The sequence below is a fragment of the Gopherus flavomarginatus genome, chromosome 5, assembly GCF_025201925.1.
Source record: "Gopherus flavomarginatus isolate rGopFla2 chromosome 5, rGopFla2.mat.asm, whole genome shotgun sequence".
NCBI classification, from domain to species: Eukaryota; Metazoa; Chordata; order Testudines; family Testudinidae; genus Gopherus; species Gopherus flavomarginatus.
This window is the reverse complement of record NC_066621.1, coordinates 35,496,968-35,522,116: the sequence shown is the minus strand read 5'-3', so window position 1 is coordinate 35,522,116 and position 25,149 is coordinate 35,496,968. Positions and strand designations below refer to the sequence as shown.

The 25,149-nt window shown below is 56.4% G+C and overlaps 1 protein-coding gene across 1 annotated transcript; it reads right to left on the bottom strand.

Annotated features, from left to right (window-relative positions):
• Positions 1-747: 747 nt before the first annotated feature.
• On the bottom strand, positions 748-23,373 carry GRK2 (G protein-coupled receptor kinase 2). The gene is made up of 21 exons (XM_050956175.1): positions 22,600-23,373; positions 16,741-16,817; positions 15,079-15,152; positions 14,801-14,902; positions 14,300-14,374; positions 12,507-12,568; positions 12,093-12,144; positions 10,174-10,265; positions 9,307-9,406; positions 8,712-8,790; positions 8,214-8,344; positions 6,478-6,572; positions 6,069-6,176; positions 5,890-5,956; positions 5,330-5,430; positions 4,871-4,937; positions 4,664-4,759; positions 3,884-4,046; positions 3,416-3,552; positions 3,192-3,305; positions 748-2,692 (listed from the first exon to the last, which is right to left on the bottom strand). Exons 1-21 carry the CDS (start codon positions 22,710-22,712, stop codon positions 2,528-2,530), a joined length of 2,070 nt encoding a protein of 689 aa, XP_050812132.1. The 5' UTR covers positions 22,713-23,373; the 3' UTR covers positions 748-2,527.
• Positions 23,374-25,149: the final 1,776 nt, after the last annotated feature.

Below are 25,149 nucleotides of genomic sequence, written 5' to 3'. Positions count from 1 at the left end.
CCCGGGGGAGGGAATGGTGGCAGGACAAGGGCCCAGCAGCTTCTGAAGCAAACATAGGCCTGGAGCATGGGGAGAACAGGGAGACACATAGCCCTGCAGTTCCCATTCCAGCCAGGCGTGGGCCATGGCAACAGTTTGCTGCCAGCTCATTAGCCACTGGGTAGTTTGCAAACCAAGGTGGAGCTGGCTCCGGGTTGCTGGGGGAGGTGGGCACAGAGTGGCTGCCCCTGGGACCCACTGGCTTTGAGCCTACCCAGCAGAAACACAGGGCTCTTTTCCGGGACCGGGGACCCTTTTCTGAGACCAGGAGCAGGGCCTAGATTGGGTGGGCAGGGGGTTGCTCCTGTAGCCCAGAAACAGCTGCCTTGGGGAGGGTGGCTATGATACAACCACAACGCCCAGCAGAGGGGAACCAAAACTGATAGGGGGAAGGGATGCATTGGCAGATCTGGGGAGCAGGGCTGGGGGAGCTGTGGCTCAGCACTGAAAGCACTGGATCCCCTAGCATGTACCCTCCTCCACATACAACCCCGTGGCCCAGGATCCTCCAGCTGAGCCCTCCACAACCCTTCCTGTCCCCTGGCCCAAGGCCCAAGATCTCCCAGCTGAGTCCTCCATTGTGTACCACCCCCATGGAGCAGAATTCCCTGTGACCCCTGTCTAGGAGGCTGCCAGAAGGGGTAGGATCCCCAGCTCTGAGTTGCCCCATCCCAGCCCATCCCGCAGGCCGGCTGCCACAGGCAGAACCCCATTTTTTCACTTTTTTATTATAAAAACTCAGTTATCTTTTTTTCCTCTCCACTCGTTAAAATCACATTCAAAAATCGGCCAAAAAATTAATAACCCCGAGAAGAGACGGACCAGAAATCAATATTTACAGACACTGCGAGGGGCACCCCCCCAAAGAAAATCACCCCCCCAAGGGGGAAAAAAAGAGCCATTGGCAGAATGGGCAGAACTCATCACACAAGGTTGGGGAGGGGGGCACATGCAGCACACAGCCAGGTTCACATGCGGTTTGGGGCTGGGAGACCATGGAGATGTAGGGGAACAGGAGAAGGGAGACCCTTTCCCCACTCCCCTTGCCAAATGCTCCCCCCATACCTTGCCCTGTCTCCTACCCCTCCATGGAGGGGGTAGAAAGGAACCCAGGGTTAAGTCACCCGACGAGCCTCCTGCCCTGGGGCGGAGGGGGGGGTTAGGTTATAACACTGAATGGGGGAGGGGAGAGGAGTGGGGTGTCTGGCTGGAGTGATAATACAGAGGGCTATGGATGGAAGGGGGCAGCAGAGCCAACACTCAAGACACATAGCACCTGGTGTTGGCACTGGCCCCCCGGCTAGCTGAGCAACAACCCCTCCGCTCAAAGCTCGGCCCCCACCCCAGCCAGCCTGACAGCACTGGCATCAGGCAACTCTTCCTTCTCCTTTGGCACAAGGCCCAGGTGCCCCAAAGCTAGGGCCCAGCAAAGTGCCTGTCTCCCTGGGAGGGCAGAGATGTGGCCCAATGGGGGCACTTCCACCTGCACAGACCCGGGTTTGGCATTGCTCATGGGTGAAACGAGTTGCCCAGGTCTGCCAGGTCAGGGACTGGCACCTTGCTATTTGGCACAATTTATTATAAATACTCTGGGGACAGGCATCCCAGCAATGCAATAGCGGGGAGGGTAGGGCTGTGGGGTCAGGACTGAGGGGGAATGGCACAGTGGGGGCAGAAGCCCAGGGCTGGGGGCTGTCGGCATGGGAGAGGCTGCTGGGCGGTGGAGGCACGGGTGTTTGCCTCCATCAGATAATTCATTGTTCATTCCTAATGGGACTCTTCCTCTTGGAGTCGGTGGCCCTCCAGCCTGATCCTGCCAGGCAGTGAAGCTCCTCCCACACCCAATCCCCACCACTTTGAGCCCCTGGACAATCCTGAGCCACAACGCTCTTGCATGGCTCCATGGGTCCTCAGCCATGGGACAGCATTGCTGGGGCTGGAATCCCTTCCAGTAAGAGCTGGGAACCCATGGAGAAGGGACTGGAGGCAAGGCCTGTCCCCTATTCCCCAATGCTCACTGCATTCTACAGGCTGGGAAGGGCATGCCCTAGGCCACAACCCCACCACAGGCAGAGCCCTTTAGCGTGCCAGGGATCTGGGCCATGTGCTGCCTCCCCCTACTCCAGCAGAGCTCTCCAGCACCAGCAGCGATTTGATAATGGAGAGAGAAAGCAGGAAGTTAAGTGCCAAAGAGAAGTTCCTCCCTGTGATCCTCGCATCCCCCATCCTGCCGGGGCAGGGCCAACATGGCCCCTGCCCCATGAGCTGAGATGGGAAGGAGGGGAGAAATGGATCCAGAAGGCAGGATCCATCCCCAAATGAGGGGAAGGGAGAGTCTGCCCCACCCCTCCAGATGCCCAGCCCCTTCCAGCAGGGGGCAGGGCGGGAGTCACAAGGATCAGCAAATGAACAGTTACGGTTCCGCTGGGGGTGCGAGTAAAACCCAACCCAATAAATTAAAGCCGGGGGAGAAGGGAGGGCGTGGGGGTCAGAGGCCATTGGCACTGGAGCGCTGCAGCAGTGGCACCTTGCTGAGCTCCACTATGGGCGAGCGTGGCTTGTTCTTCATCTTGGGCACCCGCTGCAGCAACTGCTGGGCTTCATGGTAGGCATCGCGCAGCTCCTTCTTCCACTGCACCAGCTCAGGGTCACTCTGCCGGGTGACAGGGTGGGGGGTGGGGTTAGCCATGGGAGCACCATGGAGAGGTCAGTGGTCAGCCACAGGAGCACCACAGAGGGGTCAGAGATCACAGCTTGGGGAGGCGGGGTTAGCCACGGGAGCACCACAGAGGGGTCAGAGATCACAGCTTGGGGAGGCGGGGTTAGCCACGGGAGCACCACAGAGGGGTCAGGGGTCACTGCCAGGGTCAGCCACAGGAGCACCACAGAGGGGTCAGGGGTCAGCCACAGGAGCACCACAGAGGGGTCAGGGGTCAGCCACAGGAGCACCACAGAGGGGTCAGGGGTCAGCCACAGGAGCACCACTGAGAGGTCTGGGCTCACGGACAGGATGCATTATTAACCATGGGGACGGGAAAGGAGCAGTCCCAGGGAGTGGACAAGCAGGATGGGGGGAGAAGCGGGGGAGCAGAGACATGGCACAGCCCTGGCCCAGTAGAGGGTACCGGTGGCAGGGGAGGGGGCACACTCACATCACACTGCAGGATGAGCTGCCTGTGCTCCCGGGTCTTGAGAAGGATGCATTTGCGCTCCTTAATCTGAGTGTCCTCCACAGACTGGATCTCCTCCATGGTGAGTAGGGATTGCTGCAGGGATCAGAGCACCAGGGGCATCAGAGAGAGACCATGGCTTCTCCCAGCACCACCACCACGAACCCCTGTCCCCAGGACCCTAGGCCCTGCCCTCAGCTCCCTACCGGGGACTCGCCCTCCCCTCGCCACTCCAGCCGGTTGGGGAACAGGTAGAAGTATCGCCGCTGCCATGGCGTCAGGAAGGGGTTGCCCATCTTGGACATGTAGCCGTGCATGATGCAGTCCTTGCCCAGGGCGTAGTCTGTGCCAAGGAGAGACAGAGAGAGAGTCAGATATCAGCACCAGCCAGCTGTCAACACACAGGGAAGTGCCTGCAGGGGGCGCTGTGGGAAGCAGGGCAGGAATGCTGGCTGTGGGGGCACTTCCAGCTACTCCAGCCTCAGCCTCCCCCAGTGGGGCACACTATAGGGAGGGGGGTTGGCTGTAGGGAAGGTGGGGAGTGGTAGTGAGCGCGGCTGGCCATGTGGGAAAGCTCCCAGCAGCCAGGGGACACTGTAGGGAGCAGGGTAGGCCCTGGTGGAGGATGGATCTCCCAGCAGGGGGCACCGTGGGGAGTGAGCTCCCCCACTCACCCTCCTCGTGGCCCAGCTGCTTGTTCTTGGCCTTCTTGCGAGTCTCCAGCTTGTCGGTCTCCGCATTGACAGCGTCGAAGACAGTCTCCGTCACCTCCTGCTGCCAGCGCTCCGAGATGGTGAGTGGAAAGTTGCGGTACAGCTCTTGGTCACTGTCCAACAGCTGGGGACAGACAGAAAGACAGTAGGTGGGCAGGTGGCTGGGTATCCCCCACACCCTCTCCTAGCATCAAGCTCTCTGGGGGAAGGGCTTGGGGGGGGGAGGTTGGTGGGAAGGTGAAGGGGCCTCCTCTCCCTCCACAATAGGTAACTGAGGCTCAGAGAGAGAGTGAAGGGCCAGGTGGGAGGCAATGTTCCCCCTCTAATTTTTCCCACGCATGTGCAGAATGAATATTGGTGCACATAACAAAATTCATGTGGTGGGGCTGGGGCAGTGGATTGAGGTGCGAGGGAGGGGAGGAGAGGGCTCGGGATGAGGGGCCAGGACTGGGGCAGACGGCTGGGGTGCAGAAAGGCTCCGGCTGGGGGTACACACTCTAGGGTGGGGTCAAGGATGAAGGGTTTGGGGTGCAGGTTGCCCGTGGCTATGGCAGGGAGAGATGACTCCCCTCAGCTCTCTCTTCCTGCAGCAGCATCTGGGCTGTGTGGGGAGAGGTGCCTCTCCCCCAGCAGCAGCAGGTCTGGGCTCGTGCTGGAAGAGGGGATGGGAGCCTGCATGGCCCGGCCCCACCCTTTCCAGCCGGGGGAGCTGTGATAATCTGCGTGAGGTCCCTCTGGTACCTTAATGCCTTTTGTGTCCTCTTCATCGAAAGATCCGATATCGAAGGCGTCGGCCGCGTTCACCTCCCCACGTGGCGGGATCAGGGGTGGTGGGTACTGCGGGGTCAGGAGAGGCATTAGAGAACTTGGGGGGACAGGACAGCAGCACCCGCCATATGCCCTTGTCCCTCTCCTTTCCCAGCCGCTCTCCCTACCCACCCCACTTACCTTCTGTAGGAAAACCATCTGCCAGTCCAGGCTCTGGAAGAAGGGATCTTCCTTCACCTCTTGTGCCCTGGGGAGGAAGACCAGGGACGAGGTGGGTCAGCAGAGCTGCCTGAGGGTCCCTCTGGCCCCCCACATGAGGGGCAAAGGATGTTGCAACCTATGCTGGAGCCAAGGGGTCCAATTCTAGCAGGGGAAGGACTGGAACATGGGGGTAGAGGCAGGGAGAGATGGGGCTTCCATGCCAGCAGGAGGAGCTCTGGAGCTACCTGTTCTAATAACACAGTGACTGTATTTCTGTAGGTCCTATGCAAACAGTGCCACTCAGGCTGAGGGATGGGTCTCTTCCAGTTGGGGGATGGTAGCCCAATGCACCCATCCTTCCTGGGCTGGCTCCTGCCACATGCTTGCTGGGTCCCCAGGATGTGGCAAAGCCCCCCTGCTCCCCAGTCACGGACTCACCCATGCCCCATGCAGCCCAGCCTCCGGTTGACATCTCTTTGAAGCAGTCCTTCCAGCAGGGAGCGCAGCTGAGGTGAGAAGGAGTCAGGCAACTCTACAGGCTGTGGGGGAGGGGAGAGGATTACCTTATGGAGTGGGGCCAAGCTAATGGGGACAGACCATTCCTGGGGCTGGAGGGACACCGTGGTTCCAAAATGAGCCAGCAGGGGGCAGCTGTGCGCACACGTGTGCACACACACACAAAATCCCAGCCAGCAGGGGGCAGTCTCATCCACACAGCCACACTGGAGCTCCACTTTGCTTAGGGGCTGAAGGACGGGGCCGGGCTCGGGTCCCTGGAGTGGGGTGTGTATGGCTGGGCTAGGCAGGGCACTGGCTGATGACCAGAGGGATGAGCGGCAGGTACAAGAGGCTCAGAGTTGAAGAGCAGAGCTGTTCCTGGCCCGGAGCGACAGGGCACTGGCTTGTGCAGATGGGTCAGGGCCCTTTCTCCACGCAGCCCTGAGGAGGGCAGAGATCCTGTCTGCACCTTATCCTCTCGCCAGAGCTTCCCCACTCACCATGGTCAGGGTCATGCGGTCAATCTCATGCTTGTCCTTGGTCTTGTGCTGCCGGAAGGGGCTGTGCCTGTGATGGGAGGGGAGAGGGTGGTCAGACGCTGCCCAGCCACACCCCTGCCCACGGGTGCCTCTGTCCCACATGCACCTCCTCCTTCCCCCAAGATCGCTTGCTCACTCACCCCCTCAGCAGCTTGAAGAGCATGCAGCCCAGGGAGAACCAGTCAGCACTGCTGTCATACGCCACACCCTTCTGCAGCACCTCTGGTGCCATGTACCCATGTGTGCCACTGTGGGAGCATGTGGGGGGGGAGAGAGACAGACAGACAGAGAAGGGGGTCAGAGTACAACAGAGTCATGGCCAGCCCAAGAACTGCAGTGCCATACTCTCCCTGCAGGAGGCGCCAAAGAGCCATCACTGAACCACTACAAACCCAACCTCTCCCAGCAGGGGGCGCTGCAGGGGGCAGGGCAGGAGCACTGGCTGTGAAGCAAGCTCCCAGCTACTCCAGCCCCAGCCTCTCCCAGCTTGGGGCACTGTAGGGAGTGGAGAGGGGGCACTAACTATGAAGGGAGCTCCTGGACACTCACACACTGGCATGAGGCTTCTTCTTGGAGAAATCACAGGCCAGTCCCAGGTCCGAGATCCTGACGTGACCGAACTCATCCAGAAGGATGTTTGCTGGCTGCAGAGAGAGGAGACCAGCCCCATGAGCAGGGGTGATGGGACGGGGAGACCCAGGTTGGGGATGGAGGGGAAATGCAGCATCTGAAATGCTCTGCAAATGGAAGGGAAGCCAGCAGGTGGGAGCTGGGCAAAGCCAGTCCCTCACTCCTGCCATTCTCCCCTTAACTTCACCAACCATGGAGGTGGGGTCCTGGAATGGGGGCTCTGCTCTCACCCTGAGATCTCCAAGCACCACCCCCCATAGGGGCTGAGCAGGTAGGAAACCCAGGAGGGAGCAGGCAAGGTTACCCTGAGGCCCTAGCATGGAGGAACCCCCGTGGTGGAAGGGGTGGGACTCCGGGACAGGGCAGGTTTACCTTAAGGTCCAGGTGTGGGAGAATGGGAGGTACCAGTGGTGGGAGGAGGAGGGTGTGATGCTGGCAAACCAGGTACCGGCTCTTGCCAAAGCTTTAGGCCTCAGCCGAGCACAGATATATTCATTGTTGGAAACCTGTCCAGCTCACCTGTGTGTCAGTATGGGTCAGACAGGTGCCGGGCTTATAAAAATGTATTTAGACTTCATGAAATGCTTGTACGTTGCTACATGTATTAATCCTGCTTATAACGTCTGTATCCCACGTTGTCAGGTGAAACGTGTTTGCTGTAGAGCTATAAAATTTTTGCTCTGAACCATGTAACTCACCAGACAAGAACAAAACTTTGTGTAGTGCAAAATGCTAAATCACTATGAAAGGCCCATCAGGAAGGGCTATCAAAACTAAATGGCTCACTTTGGGACATCACAATACAAAGACTGCTACTTGCCCCTGCACAAGCTATGTGCAAAAGGCTCATCCTATCAGCCTGAATTCTGGAAGAAGAAAATAAAGATAGCAGACATGAACATTTTTGATCTCTTTGCTGTTTGGCCTCTCACAGGACTGGAGCTAGGAAACAGAAGCAGAGATACCCAGGGTCAATCTGGGTTAGCCCTAAAAGACATTCAGAGCTCACAGATTACTACATCTCTGTCAGCTTTTGGAACCACAGACTGCAACTCATTGATGTATACATGTCTGCCTGCTTTAATCTGTAAGTAACTTGCTCATTTCTTTTTCCTAGTTAATAAATCCTTAGTTCATTTACTATAGGACTGGCTACAGGTGGTGTCTTTGGTGTGAGATCTGAGGTACAGATTGACTTGGGGGAAGTGTCTGATCTCTCGGGACTAGAAGCAACCTGAATATTTTGTGAGCTTTGGTGTATAGCAATGAACCATCACTAAGTCCAGCTGGCATGGAGGCAGCATAGACTGGCATGCCCAAAGGGACTGGCTGTGACTCTATGGTAAGACTGGTATAGTGCTTTAGGAGTTCACAGTTGTTTACGGGATTGGTGAAACGTAATTATAGAACATCCCCACCCCCATGGGTCTCTGCCCTGAGATCGTGAACCACTTCAGTCAGCGTGACAGAGGTCCTGGTGTAGGAGGATGGACAACCAAGGTGGGAGGAGGAAGGGTTACCTTGAGATCCCAGTGTGGGAAGAGGGGACACCCGTGGTGGGATGGGGCAGGGCTCCAGGAAGGGATGGGATTACCTTGAGGTCCTGGTGTGGGAGGGTGGGAGACACCCCTCCATGGTGGGGGGGGGGGGGCTACCTTGAGGTCCCGGTACACCACAAAACGGTTGTGCATGTGCTCCAGGCCCAGGATGATCTCGGCAGCGTAGAAGCGCATCTCGGCCTCGGAAAAGACCCCGTGCTGAGACAGGTGGTAATGCAAATCGCCCCCTGCATGAGAGACAGCCAACATCCTGGTCAACACAAGGCCCTGCCCCACAGGAAAGACAGTGTGGGCCATGCAGGGGGTGGCAGTGTTGCCTAGTGGCTAGAACACCAGGTTACGAGCTATAACTCCTGGGTTCAATCCCCAGCCCTACCACAGGCTCCTTGGGCAAATCACATCCCCGCTTCATGCCCCGGTTCCCCTCCCGCTCTTTGGCTGTGTGGTCAGCAAGCCCTTTTGGCATGCACTATCTCACTAAGCGTGTGCAGCACCAGACAGTGGCGCCTAGCTTGAGACCGGGTGTATTATTAATTGTAAGGGGGGGCAGTGTGGAGGCTGGGGGGTTCCCCAAAAATAGCAGAGGGCTCTCACCATTCATCAGGTCCAGAATGAAGCTGAGTTTGTCAGGGGTATGGAAGGCGTAGGACATACACACGATGAAGGGGCAGTCCTGGTGTGAAAGGGTGAGATGAGTCACCCACCAAAAGAGGGAACCCCAGAATCTGCACCACTACAGGCTCCCCTCCCCCACAACGTGATCCACCCCCCCACATGCTCCATCCCTCCTCCACACTTCTCCCTACATGCTGCCCCCTACATGCCCCCTTGCACTGCCCTCCCATAGATTCCCCCTCTCTCCACATTACCCCACGTGCTGCCCCCACCCCTCTTCAATCCTCTCTGTGTGCTCCCGCCCCTTACGTGTTGCCCCCTCAAACTCTCTGTCCCCCTCATTGTGCTTCCGACCACTCACCTGCACCTCCCTTGCTCTGAGCACACTCACTCCTGCCCTCCCCTGTGCTAACTTCCTCCACTGCTGTCCTCAGACCCAGGTCCCTCCTTTACCTTAGATCAGGCTTGCCCTGTTCTGATGCACCCCCCACCCCGTGTATGCCCTGTGGCAAGGCTGGCCTGGTCAGGCAGGCCCCATGGCTGCAGTGCCTGGCATGTGGAGAGCTGTTCTCACCCCGGTGCTGACGAGAGACAGCATGATGCGCTCATTTAGGGCCAGCGTCTCCCCCTGCTTCATCTTAATGCGCTTCTTGTCCAGACATTTCATGGCATACCTGCCCCGAGAGAGAAAATAATCCCTGCTGCTATCCCCAAAGCAAATCTCCATACTCCTCATCCCTCCGCCCCTGCCTCCCACAGCAAATTCCCTCACCCCAGTATCCTTCCGCCTCCCATGGCAAATCTCCATGCCTGTTGCCCCTGGTATCCCTCCACCTCCTGTGGCTATGGCAATCCCTCCCCCCCACCCCAAATAAAACAACAACCCTGCATCTCCCATGGTCATGGCAACTTCAGTAATGACAGGTATTTTTTCATCTCTCCTACTTCCACAGTACCTGCCTTCTCATTGAAGGTATCCCTCAGCCTGTCATGGGCAGGGCAACACCAGCACCACTGGTATCCTCCCTTGCCCCCAGAACCACCACAACTCTCCCTCGCTCTCACAGCTCCAGCACTCCCCATCCCAGCAGATATTACCCCCCCTGAAGCCCAACCGATATCCCTCCAGCTCCTGACTATAATACCCCTCCCCATCAGAGATCCCTGTCTCTCCTGGCTATAATACACACACACTCCCCAGATTCCCAGCAGATATCCCTCTGCCTCCTGGCTATAATATCCCTAACCCCAATGCCTAGACAATTCTAGCAGATATCCTTCCACCTCCCAAGTATAATACCACTCCTGTCCTGCCCCCACCAATTCCTAGCAGATATCCCTCCACCTCCCAGCTATAATACCCCACCCCCAGGGGAATCCCAGAAGATATCCTGCACAGTTCATCTCCCCAGGGGCCTCACCCCCGGTGTTGCCTAATTACATTTTGCCCGTGTCCGCTTTCCGGCAACCGTACACCTCTCCGAAGCCGCCGCGGCCGATGATCCGGTGCACGCTGAAGTCGTTCATGGTCAGCTGGACCCACGGCAAGGGGAGAGCGGGTGAGGAATCCAGACATTAATTGTATTGTACTGCCACAAATTCATGGCACATCGCACAGTGTAGCATGGGCTCTCAGAGCACCTCATGCCTAGGCAGGGAGCGAGAGGCTGGGCTTGGCATTAAGATCTCAGACTTAGAACTCCTTGATTCAGTTCTCATTTCTGCCACTGATTCCCTGGGCGATGTGGAGCAAGTCACTCTCTCCCCCACACCCCATTTGTGCCTCAGTTTCCCCAGATACAAAGCAGGGAGAATAATCCGTCCTATGTCTGGATTGTATATTTGGGGGGGTGGGGAGGAGCGGGGGGCAGGCCCAGCTTTTCTCTGTGTGTGCATGTATGCAGAGCACCCAGCACAATGACAACTATTCATCAGAACAATAGCACCTGTTCCCTGGCCATTCCCACCGATGCAAGCACTTTCATTGTAGAATTGAGGGGAAACCTTCCCTCTGTCTGTCATGGGCAGGGCAACACCAGCACCACTGGTATCCTCCCTTGCCCCTAGAACCACCACAACTCTCCCTCGCTCTCACAGCTCCAGCCCCCTCAGCTCCAGCACTCCCCATCCCAGCAGATATTACCCCCCCTGAAACCCAACCGATATCCCTCCAGCTCCTGACTATAATACCCCTCCCCATCAGAGATCCCTGTCTCTCCGTAAGCCCTGGGGGAGGGGAAGGGGCACCTTGGATTTCAACCTGCATCTGAATTTTGGGGCTCGCACAAGACAAACGACGGAGCCCCAGCTCGCAGTGTGGCAGGGCTGAGGAGACACCTTGCCCTCAGGGCCAGGCAGAGAATAGGAGGGTGTGGGACAGATCCCAGGGTGGGGTGATGTTAAAGGAGGGCATGGGGAATAGTGTTAAATGTGACACCCCCCAAACTCATCCCTTCACCCTGGTACACCTCCCTCTCCTATGTGTTTAAGGCCCCTGCCCCACAGCTACTGCTCCCCCCCAGTCTCCCCCACAATGAGCATAGCCCCAGGGGGTAGGATGATTTGATAGCAGTAGGGTTAGGTTGGGACCCCATGGCTCCATAGGGAGCTGGGCAGTGAGGTAGGGGCAGTGGGGATCGCTGTGCTGGGCAAGGGGATGCAATTCCAGACAAGCCTACCCCCCAAATACAAACCGCCAACCCTCCCAGGCCAAGCCTCCCAAGATGGACTACAGCCCCCTCCCTTGCTCAGGCCAGCCTCCCCCAGATAGAACCTGCCACTCTATAAATCCATGGTGTGCCCACACTCTCAATACTGACTGAAGTTCTGGTCACCCCAACCCAAAAATTGTAAGTTAGAACTGGAAAAAGCTCAAAGAAGGGCAACAAAAATGATGAGAGGTCTGGAAGAGCTTCCATATGAGGAGAAATTAAAATGACTGGGACTGTTCAGCTTAGAAAAGATACGACTAAGGAGGGACATGCTGGTGGCCTATTAAATCATGACTGGTGTGGAGAAAGCAAATAAGCAAGTGTTATTTACCCCTTCATATAAGACAAGAACCAGTGGTCACCCAGTGAAATTACTAGGCAGGAGGTTAAAAAAACATAAGGAAGTGCTTCACACAACGCACAGCCTGTGGAACTCTTTGCCAGGATCCCTTGCTCTGGGTGTCCCTGAACCTCTGTTTGCCAGAACCTGGGACTGGATGACAGAGGATGGCTCACTGGAAAACCACCCTGTTCTGTTCATTCTCTCTGAAGTACCTGGCACTGGCCACTGTCTGCAGACATAATAATGGGCTAGATGACCACTTGTCTGACCCAGTGTGGCCGTTCTTATGCCCTGGGAGACACTCACATGGATGTTCAGTTCCACGTTCTTCCACTGGCAGAAGCGGGTGAATTTGTCGCTACAACAAAACAGAAAGACGTGAAAAAACTATAGAGGCCCCCACAGAGAGACCTACCTATGGGCCTGCAGAGACCCCATCATCCCAGCCACGCAGAGACTGCCCCCACATAGCCCTGCAGCAAGACCACCCATCCCTCTCACCCAGAGAGACCCCCATAGGCCTACAGAAAGACACCCCACACCTCCTCCCAGAGAGACCCCTGCAGAGAGAGGTTGCTCATTCCCCCAACCAGAGAAACTCCCTCAGTCCTATGCAGAGACCTTCCCATTCCCCGCCTGCCTGGTCCCTGCAGAAAGAGAACCTCCAGACCCCAACAGAGATGCCCCCAGCCAGCCCCCACAGCTCGTGGCTCCTCTTACCTCTCGATGAATTTCTGGAAGATGGCCCCATGCAGGTTCTGGCAGATCTCCTCAATGTACGGCTGGGGAGACATGGGGGTCAGGCGAGGAAGAGAGGAATCAGCAGGGAACACCACCCACCCTCACCGGGATGGGCCATGCCAGGAAATTCCTTTCCCCCATCCTACCCGTACTGGGGCCTGCTTCCCCAGGGGAAGTGGGATGGGCCACTCTTCTCTTGGGGACTGTCAACCCCCCTGCTCTCCCCTGCATTAGAACTTCTTAGTATCTCTCCCTCCCCCAGCCGCCAGGGCAGCCCCACCCCCCCTTACCCATCCCCAACAGCAACCCCCTCCCACAAAGCATAAGGAAGGGGCAGGAGACCGGGCTAGAGGGGCTCACTGCTTTGATCTGGTGCAGCTGGGGAGGAAATATTGAGCTAGGTGGACCCATGGGACTGATTGATGCAGCGCTACCCTAGAGGGGCTGTCATAACTTAGTCCCAGATTTGGACCTTAGCGTCCAAAATATGGGGGTTAGCATGAAAACCTCCAAGCTTAATATGCAAGCCACAACTGCCAGAGAGAGCAGAAAAAAAAATTCTCTCTGGTTCCCTTTTAAAACCAAACCCTCTCTGCTAAAAAGCCCCTAGCAGAGAAAAGAAAAATATAATATTCCTACTGGCTTCTGGATTCTATCTATCCCACCACTGCCACCATGTCATAACTTAGTCCCAGATTTGGACCTTAGCGTCCAAAATATGGGGGTTAGCATGAAAACCTTCAAGCTTAATTACCAGCTTGGACCTGGTAAAGCTGCCACCACCCAAAATATTAGAGTGTTTTGGGGCACTGGTCCCCCCAAAAACCTTCCCTGGGGACCCCAAGACCCAAATCCCTTGAGTCTCACAACAAAGGGAAATAAACCTTTTCCCTTCCCCCCTCCAGGTGTTCCTGGAGAGATACACAGAAGCAAACTTCGTGAATCTAAACAGAGGGAGTCCACCCTCTCTATTTCCAGTCCTGGAAAACAGAAGTACTTCCCTCTTCACCCAGAGGGAATGCAAAGTCAGGCTAGTAAATCTAACACACACAGATCTAAACCAGATTTACCCCTGACTTCTTCCTCCCACCAATTCCCTGGTGCTGCAGACTCAATTCCCTGGAGTTCCCCACTAAAGAAATACTCCAACAGGTCTTAAAAGAAAGCTTTATATAAAAAGAAAGAAAAATACATAAAAATGGTTTCTCTGTATCAAGGTGACAAATACAGGGTCATCTGCTTAAACGAAATATGAATAAACAGCCTTATTCAAAAGAATACAATTTAAAGCACTCCAGCAACTATAGACATGTAAATACAAAACAACAAACCAACTTTGTACTCACAACTTGGAAACAGAAGATTAGAAAGCAGGAAATAGAAAAATCCTTCTCATAGCTGAGAGAGAGTCAGGCAGAAAAAAAAGAACAAAGGACTCACACACAAAAAACCCTCCACCCAGAGTTGAAAAAATCCTGTTTCCTGATTGGTCCTCTGGTCAGGTGCTTCAGGTGAAAGAGACATTAACCCTTAGCTATCTGTTTATGACAGGGGCCCATAGGGCTGACTCGGCACCGAAGGGGGGAATCCAGTGCCAGAGCGGCCTGTGGGCCTGCTCCAGCACTGCAGGGGGGATCTGGGGATAGAAGGGCCCATGGGGCTGGCTTGGCACCGAAGGGGCCCTGGGGCTAGAGGGGCTGGCCTGGCACCTCAGGGGCCTGTGGGGCTGTCCCTGTGGGGTTGGTAGGGAGATGGGGGGTGGGGACACACACCTGGAATAGGTCTGGTGGCACCTGCTTCTTGCTGAGCCGGCTCTGCACATGCTCTGTGGCACTCTTGGAGAAGGGCTGTGGAGAAAGCAGTGGAGAAATGAAAGCCTGTATGGCCCTCACAACCCCTCTTGGGTGGTCAGGGCAGGTCTGTGGGCTGGATTACCCCCACCCCCACCCCACGGTAGCCCACAGGGCAGGGCTGGGGCACCAGGGGAGACCCTGGACTGTATGAACAAGGAGAAATCCAACTCTCATGCCAGGATGGGAGGGCTGGGGGAGCAATGTAGGGTCCCTATCCGGGACAGGATCTGTGACTGCTTCAGGATGACCTGTGAGGCAGAGTTCCTGAAGGTCTTGGGGATCCCTTCTGGAGATTTCTGGGGTCCCCCTGGGCAGGGTCTGTGTTCCCCCTCAGGCAAGGTCTGTGGTGGTTTTTGTGGTGTGTCCCCCGGGCAAGGTCTATGGCAGTTTCTGGGTCCCCCCCTGGGGTGGCGCACTCACATGGGAGCAGGACAGCAGCTCCTTCATGATGTACTGGTCAAAAATCTGGCGGCTCTTGGCGGCTCGATCCTCCTCCGAGTCCAGCTTCTCATATTTCTTAATCTGGGAGGCAGGGGGTGCAGTGTCACCGTGGGGCAGGCTGCAAAGCCATGGCTGGGAGCCTCCAACACCCCAGAGGGCAGGGGAGCCTTCCAGCAGCCACCCTAACACCCCACAGGATGGGAATTTACCCCTTCCCTTCCCTACTATGTGGGGACAGGGAAACCCCAAGGCCTCACCTCTTCATAGAACTCCACGAGTGGCTTGGCCTCCTCCACCTGATTCAGGCAGAAATCCCGGAACAGCAGGTACCCTGGGAAACAGGGAGAGAGTCAGGGCCCCAGAGCCCTGAACCTAGCCCCTAATCTCCAGAGCCAGCCAGCCAGCCCCACATCCTGGGGCTGGATAGTAGCCAGCGCCCTCTAGAGGGCAAAGGCCCCAAGTCCCATTCCCTGCACTCCTGAGTCATGCAATCCCTCCTGACTCCCTCAGATCCAGCTCCTGTCTATACCAGTGGTAGCAACAGTGGGCTATTTTCTGCCCAGCACCCCTAGTGTGGTCACCACCAGAGAGGGCTGATTCCCCACAATGGGACAGTAGCAGCAGGCCTCTCCCCAAAGCCAGGCTGGGCCACGAGGCTCTCCAGGTGGCTCCATCCTAGCCCTGGGGGCCCTGTGGTTAAACGGCTCCAGGTGCTGCCAGCTCCCACCCGCTGGGTAGGCTGCAGTTCACAGGGTTAGTTGGGCAAGAGGCCAGGCAGTGTGGAGCAGGCAGGGGAGCGCAGGGGAGGAGGCAGGGGAGCGTGTGGCGTATTGGCACGGAAACCACAAACGCCAGCGTGGGCGGGGAAGGAAGTGACAGGGGCTTCCTGCTGGAGGCCGTTAGCTACCAATGGCAGAAAGGGGAAGTGTCCCACCACGCCAGCCAGGGGGCCCGGGGAAAAAAACCACTGGGGACCCCCAGCCGCTTAGAAGCCCCTGCCTGACTAGTGGATCCTGGCCCCTATCTCCATTTCTGACCTTCCTCCATGGATCCCCACCCACCAGAGACCCAATCCCCCTCACAAACCCAGCCCACCGGGGACTCCTCCCCCCTCCCAATCCTGATGCCACCAACCAAGAGATCCCAACCCACCAGGTACCCTCCACTCCCAGGAAGCCCCAACTGACTAGGAGGACTCTGGATTCCAAACCCCCATCCAACCCCACTCCAGCCCCCAACACCAACTCCAAACCCAAACCCACTGGGGAACCCCAGCCTCCTCTCAGCCCCCACCAAAACATTACACCCTCAACCCCCACCCCGCCACACAGCTCTACCCATCCAACAAACCCACCCCCCGATCCCAAACCCACCCTTCTCCCAGCTCACTACCTGTTGGGGTCACCACCTGACCCTTCCCTCCAACCCCCACCCTGGGATTCTCCCCCCCAACTGGAAAATTTCACCAAGTGCCCCCCCTTTTCCAGTCCATGCCCCCTGCACCAGCCAGAGACCCAGGAGAGGGATCTGGGCCTGGGCCTGGGGGATGGGAACTGCCCAAGCCACACAAAGAGGAAGGAGAATTTCCTCTTGCGCTTCAGCACTCTCCATCGGTGTTCACAGCCTGCCTCTTGCCTTCCCCCGAGCTGGAGCTGTGGAGCAAGGAGCACGGCCAGCCTTGGGGATAGGTGTGAGCACAGTGCCTCCACAGCTCTAGTGGCGCCCTTCAATCCCAACCCGCAGCCCCCGTTAGTCCAGTGCTGGGCTCTCTCCGACAGTTCTGCTGTTGTCCCTCAATCCTAACCCTCCCAGACACACAGTTACACCAAGGGCCTGGGGAGAGGGGGATGTGCCTGGGTGTATCTGTATGCGTGTCTGTGCATCCCCTGCAGCACTTCACCCCCACCCCCTCCACTCACCGATCTTCTGAAAAAAGATCTTGTCAAAGGTCACTTCGCCCCGGTCCTCCAGGTATTTCTGCATGACACTGCGGATGCTGGCAAGAGACGCAGCACACAGAAGATTAATTGGGATACTCACCCCTCACTCCTGTTCCCTCCCCCAGCAGAAACCACCTGAGCCCATTTGGATTTTGGATCTACATGCCTGGGGGTGTCAGAACAGGCATCTCCTCATCGCAGCCTCACGCTTTCCCATGTTAGGGATCTTAATATATGCTTTCCCCCTGAACCGAATCTTCTTTGACGTTCCAATATTTATTAGTTTGTTAAATTCCAGCTCCCTTTAAGACTTTTCCCTCCCTTCAATAGCTGCCTCCAGCTACAGTTTCACCAAGTTTTTTAGGTGAAAATTTCCTTGTTTGTTTGTTTAAACAACAGCCACATGGCACCATCAGTCACTCACTAGCACATCCATTAAGTAGTCATCAAAGGCCCTAGTTGAGACCAGAGCCCCATCGTGCCAGGCACAGTACACTCTTGAAAGAAAAGCCCTCCACCCTTAGGATCTCTCAATTCAGCTACACAGGACAAAGGCCAGGAACAGAAACTGAGTCACAGAGACAGGAAGGGACTGGCCCAAGGTCACCCAGCCCCACCCACTAGCCCCCGCTGCCTCTTGATGCTGACACGTGAACTGGCTGCATCACGGTTTGTTTTTGAGCAGTGCCAGAACTGGGTCCAGATCTCCAGCATAACTCCATTGTTTTCCATCTGTCTCGGGCTCATCTGGCCCCCATCACTGCTCCAGGTGAGAGCCTCATGATCTTTAATGGATTTAGTGTCCCAATGCCCCTGGGAGGGAGGGAAGTGCTGGTAGCCTCATGTTCCAGATGGGGACACTGAAGCAGAGAGCAGCTGAGTGTCATGCCCAAGATCACACAGGGAGGAGGAAGGAATTGAAAGCAGGTCTCCTGCCTCGCAGCTTAACACCTGAGCCACTCTCTCTTTTAGCGGCATGGCCACTGAGTCAGGCCAGGTTCCTTGAGTTCAACATGAGGCCCAGCCCAGCCAAGCCAGAGCTGCAGGCTGTGTAATGTCCTTTAATCCAGCTGGTCCCTGCAGGGCTTGGGCCAGAGACCTCTGCCATGGCTGGGTGAGAGTGGCCGGAGTCCTGTGGGGCTCAGCAGCTCTGCCCTGAAGTCTTAAAGCCCACCAGGATCCAGCTGGTGCTTCTACGATGCTTGACCAGACCACCAAAATCTCACCTTAGGGAACATCCCACCTGCCCAGCGTATCCATGGGCAGCTCCCCAAGGGGCATGAATGCCATTGCAAGACAGCACTGGCACCCGGCAGACCTGAGCAGGAAGACACTAGGCCTTGTAGCACAAGGAACATCTCAGACCACAAGGAAAGTCAAGTCTGGTGTCTTGGAGATGGAGGGAGGCTGTTGCCTCCATTCCCACCCACAGGGCAGGGTGGAGGTTTGCAACATCCTCCTCCGGGATCTGCACAAATAGGGCCTGACAGTGCTCAGGGCAAACAGAAGAACTTAAGCTGTGCAGGACTCCTGGGTTCTCTGGGAGGGGTGTGGGGTCCAGTCATTAGAGCTGTGGGGGGGGGGGGCTCAGAGCAGGACTACTTCATTCTCTTCAACCTCTGGGAGGAGAGTGGAGTCTAGTGATTACAGTAGAGTGGGCTGGGATTCTATTCCTGGCTCTGTGGCAGACACTCTGTGAGACTGTCATCTCTTGGTGCCTGAATTCTCCATTGGTACAGCAGGGATGACTACCCTGGCATGGTCTGCCAGGTCTATGCAGACTGAGCTCTTTAGAGCAGGGGCTCTCTCACCAAATGTCCATGCAGCGCCTGACACAGCATGGCCCTGGCTGCAGTTGAGGCCTCCTAATGGCTACTGAAAGGGGGATAAAAGTGAAAGCTCTGGTCCAGAACTGCCCACTAGGAGGCTCCTTGCACCTCCCCATGAAACAGCCAGATGTGAGCATTGTTGGAGACGAGATACTGGGCTAGATGGGCCCCTGCTCTGGACATGCCCGTATGGCTACAGACCTTTCTGAAGGTCCCTGCTGACCTGTGAAGCCCTGCCCGTGAAGGTGCCATCCTCCCCTGGCCCTGCCAAGGGCAGCAGCACTCTGACCTTTTAACAGACCATGGGCCAAAGAACTAAGGCCAGGTGCTTGCACTGGCCAGGCCTTTTGTGCTGGGGCAGCCAAGGGCTCCTTTGGCCTGGGGTGGCGGGTGGTGTGAGGTGGCGTGTATCTCTGCTGGGTTTTTGAGGGTGTGGCCAGAGCTGGTGTCAAGGCCTTGTGAGGTACTGGAGCAGCCCTGAGGCTACTGTTGATGACACCAAAGAGAATGGAAACCTGGTCCCAACACTGATCAGCCCCAATCAACTGCACTGCAGCCCTCTGGCCTCGTCCCCTTACTGGACATCCAGGGGGACTCGGCCCCTCATCTTTCCAGCTTCCCAGGTCTCAGGGTCTTGGGAAAATTCACCAAAACCTGGAACTGAAAACTCTCCCCTATCCTGCAGGCTAATGGGAAGATGGGAGGAACCTTCCCCAAGGCTGGGCCAGGGGGCAGAGGTTCCCTCGATGATAGAGGAGGACCTCAGCCTTGGCACAATAGCGGGGGGGCGTCCCTGGCAGCCACATTTCAGTTCTGGCCCCAGTCTGATCCTTAAAGACTCGCTCTGTCAAGACATTTCAATACCTCCCTGCAGCAGGAGCTCCGGGCTTGATCTGTCATTCACAGTTATTGCCAATCTCCCAGCAGATCTCCCCTCAATCCCAACCCAGAAACCTGGGCGAGGCCAGCCCAGTCCTGGCCTCTCCCGCATAGCTCTGCCGCTGCCCCTCCATCCCACCTCGCAGCCCCTCTGCTATCCCAGCTTTGGGCTCCTCCCTGAGCTCCGTCAATGTCCTTCAATCCCAGCCTACTGCCCCCTGCAACCCTTGCCCTGGGCTCCCCGCCCAGACGCACCAGGCAGTGCCCTGCTGCATGCCCGTGGCTGCTGTGAGCAATGCCAGCACGGCGCAGGGTTCTGTTTCCCTGATTGGCTGTGGCTCCAGGATTTTCATCTCTAGCCTCTCCAAATCAATCTGGAGGGGCAGGCAAAAAAGAGGAACCCCTCTGGCAGGGTCCTATGGTGGGGAAGGAGTGCCTGGGGGGCAGGAAGCTCGACTCTCCCCCCACCCCACCCAGCACCTCTGTGGCCAGTGTAAGCCCAAACCCAAAGGGGGTGAGGGAGCAGGGTAGGGTAACTGGGCAGGTGTAGATGTGTGGGGGGATGTCACACAGAAGCCCCTGCACCCCCTTCTCCACTCCACAGCCAGATTGGACGTGAGGCAGCACACCCCTCTCAACCAAATTCCTGGCCCCATGGGGTCACAGCTGGTTCGGCATGGTGGGACCCATCATGCCCCTCCCCCTCAGCAGGCCCTGCCCCTCACACCCCTGCTAGTCCCTGGCCCCTGTGCCATCCCCTCAGAGTCCAGGCACGAGGCAGCAGCTGGCAGTGACTTTCCCACAGGCCTGGCTGGTGGGATGCAGGGGAAGGAGGGCTGGGCTGGGCTGGCCCGGCCCAGGTGTGAGCCACCAGAGGCTTCCAGGGAAACACAAGAGGAGGGCACTGTGGGGATCAAAGGGAAGGGGCCCCTAGCCCCTAATACACCCCTCATTCACCCAGCCCCCCCATCCACTTTACAAATCCAAAGTTACCTCCGCATAGGAGACAACCCCCCTCCCCCCGCACATCTCCCCCAGAGATCCATTCCGCACCCCACCCCTTAAAGCTCCCCGGTGCACAAAGTTGGTCAGCCCCCAACACCTCCCCAGGTCCATTCCCCACAGTAAGGGCACTATGCATCACTGGGACGGCCGTCCCATGTAGGGGTAGGGCAGCGCAGCGCAGGGAGCCAGTGCCCTGCAATGCCAAGACTCAGCAGCAGTCTCTGCCCACAGCCCTCCCCAGAGGGGGCATCTGGGTAAAGCCTAGCTGTAACTCCTCTCCAGGACAAGGGGGGCCCTAGGCTACCATCCCAGACATCTTATCACAGCTACGGAAAACGCCTCTGCTCCCCACACCCCCCAGCACACAGGCCTGGCCCCTCCCCACCCCCACTGCACCCCGGGACACAGGCCTGGCCCCTCCCTGCCCCTACTGCACCCCAGCACACAGGCCCAGTCCTCACAAGGCCTACCCTGCTCCCACACAGTAACGTGGGGCAGCGTAGTTGGGGTGGGGGAATCTTCAGCTAAGTAAGGGTCTGGGGTCAGACAGGACTGGCTTTAGGGAGCAGGGCAGGGGGCCCCATCCAGCCGCGGCCCTCCATGGGCCCAGCACAGAGAAATCTGGAGTCCAGGGAGCCTCTGGTGCTTCTAGGGACTCCTAGCTAAAAAGGGTCTCCCTACCATCCCCATGGGCACCTGCCCACTTTGGAGAAGCTGGAGACAGGGGACTGGAGCTTGGCTAGCCCTAGGGCCTGCTCCCCCCAGGCCATGGGAGCAGAGGGAGCTCAGCAGGCGGGGGATGGATGCTCTCACACATGCGCTCATGAGGGTGGAAACCCACAGCTCCACATCAGTAGCCTAGGCCTGTGTGACTGCCAGGCAGTACCAGGCCCCTGCCCGCCACACAGACCAAGCCCCATGCTGCCCCAGCTTCCCCTCTGCTCCCAGGTGTCACTCCTGGCCAAGTCAACCCCCCACTCAACCTGGGCCTTGACTGTCATTGCTCTGTGCTCAGCGAGGAGCCCTGACTCTGAGCTCCCCTCTGCCTCACCCTGCAGCCCCAGACAGGGCAGCGCAAGGCCAGGGTCTTTGCTGGAAGGGAAGGGGGTGAAGAGTAGGGACTGGTGGGGATGGGGGCCTCCATGGGTCCAGCTTTGTGCTGGGGCAGAGGGCTGTCCTATCTACAGCCCATGAGAACAGGAAATCAGCCGAAGAGGGGGTCAGCCCTGGGCTCTTCACTCTGCAGCTCTCCCCTCCCACCCCAGAGCCAGCTGCATTTCGATGACTTTCTCTGACCCATTCTCCCTGAAGCCAGGTTGATGCCCGGCATTGGCAAAGGCCAAAAAAGGTGCCACACATGCTATCGTACGTCTGTTGCGCCACAGGCTACCCTGATCCCCAAGCACTTGTTAAGTGCCACTAGCTCGTTAAATAGCATGGATATTGCACATGGGGTTGGAAGTAGGGTGCTGGGCACAGATGATCCTTAGCACAGATTGCATCTCGAACCCTGCTGCGTGTCTCTCACAACCATTAGACAGGCGCTAGTGCAGCCCTGCTGCACCGTTGTGTCTAATGCATGCCCGCATGTAGTCAGCTGTGCAGATCAGCCCATGGCAGATACAGTGCATCTGATATGCCAGGATCATGTTGGGCACACAGGGGCTGTTCTTCAGAGCCTCCCAAGCACAGGGAGATCACAGCCCTGGTGCTGGGAACCGACAGATACAAAGGAGGAGGGGGTGGTGTTGGGAAGGGTCTCTGGGTTTTAAAGGGGGTGGGGAGGGGGTCAACTCAGACCCTCCTCTCCCATCTCCCAGGTGTTGGAGAGCAAGACATAGGAGCCTGGAAGAAAACAGAATACTATCCAGGCTACAGGGGGGGAAACAATCAGGAAGACACAACCTGGACAGGGCAGAGTGTGCCAGTCTCCCCCAGTAACACACAGCTCCCCCCAACACACACTCACAGAACCATGCCACTTCTCTGCCCCCATGCCCAACCTGGGGCACCCACTCTGCTCAGGTCAAGACACCTTGCAGGGAGCTGTGGGGGTGGGGGTCCATTTCCAACCAAAGGGCCAGCAAGGCCCAGTCGGGCTGCCCCACACCTGCCCCCAGCTCACCTGGGCTCAGGTAACAGGATCTTCTTGCTGGCCCGGGCTGCAGGGGTGGATTTGCTTTTCTCCATAGCCATCAAGTAGCTCACATCCGCTAGCACCGCTTCCAAGTCGGCCATCTTGCCAGGCAATCTTCTCTCTTCTCCTCCCCCGCCCCTTGTTTTTTAAATACCTTAAGAGATTATTAATTTTTTGAGTCTCCGGCCTCAACGGCCGACCGAGCTCCCTCTCTGCCCCTCTAGATGCCGGGGGGGTTGGGGGGGAGAGGGGGGTGTTGTTCCCCCACCCCTTTCACCAGCAGATCCACATGATGCCTTGCAGCTACAGCCCCTTCCACTTCTTCCTTATTTCAGATCGGCTTCACCTCCTCTGCTAGCGGCTCCCCTTCCTCTCTGAGGCACTGTGCGTGTTTGCAGGAGAGGCGGGCCTGCCTTGCAGTGGATGCGGCTAAGGGTTTATTTGTCTCCGACTCCCTTGACAACTGCTTCGGTTTTTGAGTTGTGTGTCTGTGTGTGGATCTGAAGGTGCAAGCAACGGGCAGGGCCAGCCGAGGGGAGTGCCAGGAAAGGGGCACAAGCGTTGGAGGGGAAGAAAAAAAAACCTGTGCCAAAGCCACCGCAAAAATAACAATCCGATAAAATGTCAGGTCACTAGGACATTGAAAGAGAGAGAGGCAGGATCGACGGGTTCCGCAACGCTTCCTCCAGCCCTGCCTGGTCGCCACACTGGCTACAGCACAGGCTAGCTTAGGTCTGTCTCCGGCTGCAGCTTAAAGCAACAGTGCCCTGAAAAAGGGAGGCAAAAGATTGAACGCTGCCCTCTGGAGGTTTTGTGTTAGCCCTTCGCCCACCCACACTGCGTTTTAGGCTCGGGTGATCGCAGTGCGTGCAATGGGGGCAGGTTGGCAGAAGCAAGGTTCCAGCATGCCTGTGTGTCAGGTGTCACCCATGCACAACCGAAGTGCCTCTCCGGCCCCCTGCATGCATCTGGCAGCCAATCGGCCTGCACACCTGCGGGATAGTAGGAGGGAGCTTACAGTAGCATCTAAAGGCCCTCAAGAAAGGAACAGGGACCCGTCCCTTTTGGGGAGGAGTGCCTCATAAAAACCTGCAAAGCCCATATACTCTGTCCTCCTTTGAGTCCCCCTTGGCTGTGATGCCTGCAACAAACAAACAAACAAACAAATTGGCAAGTGAGCAGCTGGGCGGCTTACTACCTAATCAAGTCTGTCAGCCCATGAGCCCCCTTTCTTGAGCACCTGCCCTTTTTATCTCAGCTCATATCCTGAGATTGTAAGCGCATTGGGGTAGGGAGTGAGAGTCATTGTGTGAATGTACAGTGCCCAGAATCGCTGCTCTGTTTGAGAGGCCAGAGTTACTCCCCAGGGACACGGTAGATTCCTCCATTGCTTGGGGTCTTTAAACTGAGATTGGTCGTCTTTCCAAAAGATCTAGCTCAAGCACCAGTTCTGGTATTGATGCATGAAGCAGTGCGGGGAGTGCTCTGGCCTGGGTTATGCAGGACGTGAAACTAGATGATCTCAGTGGTCTTTTCTGGCTTTAAAAATCTATGAATCTATAATATATACAACTGCCACCACTATGCTATAAACGTAAATAGTTCTAGGCATTGTACTCATGTGAAATGGAAAGCTGGAATCTACCCGTCAAATTGCTACAATCTAAGGATAAAGTTACAGCTGGTCAACCTTCTATTTGGAAACATCAAGCTTTTAAACCATATACATTTTATTCTTACATACAAAATGTGTCTGGCCATTGAATTAAAACGTGTAGATTATATAAACTGATCTCAGTTCAAACAGGTTCTCAGGTAGGTGAGACAAAAGATTTGGACTGTGTTTGTTAATACTAAGTTTTATCCCTTAACAAAAAAATTAATTAAAATTCCTGGCTTTGATTTCACCTCTCCATGGCATGTGTTTAAAAGCGGGAGCACCCCAAAGTGAAATTGACTAGGGTAATAATGAAATTGACCAGCCTAGTAGCACAGGCTAAGCTGCAAAGAACAAACAGGGTGCATGATGAAAAGCATCCCATCACTTGGCAGAATGGTGACACTTCTCTCCAAAGACATCAGTCAGACTAGCGCACAGCCCATTGGTTAGGGCATGCTGCTGCCAGGTGGGCAACCGAAGTGCAGAGCCCTTCTCCACATCGGGAAGCAGGAATTGAACCTTTATCTCCCATATCCTGGAGAGGGTGTACTAAATACTGGGCTAAAAAGTGTCCAAGAAGACCTCTGGTGCCTTTGCCTACACTGTCTAGGAGTTGGAGCTAGACAAATCCAGACAGGAAAGTAAGGTGTAAATGTTTAACAGTGAGGGTAATGAACCATTGGAAAAAAGTATGGAGGGCTGTGGTGGATTGTCCATCACCAGCATTTTTAATATCAAGATGGAATGTTTTTCTTTGCTTTAGTTCAAACAGGAATTACTTCCAGAAAGTTCTCTGGCCTATGTTATGCAAGAGGTCAGACTAGGGTGATCACCATGTCCCTTTCTGACATCAGGCCTGGTCAGCATTAGGAAGTTAG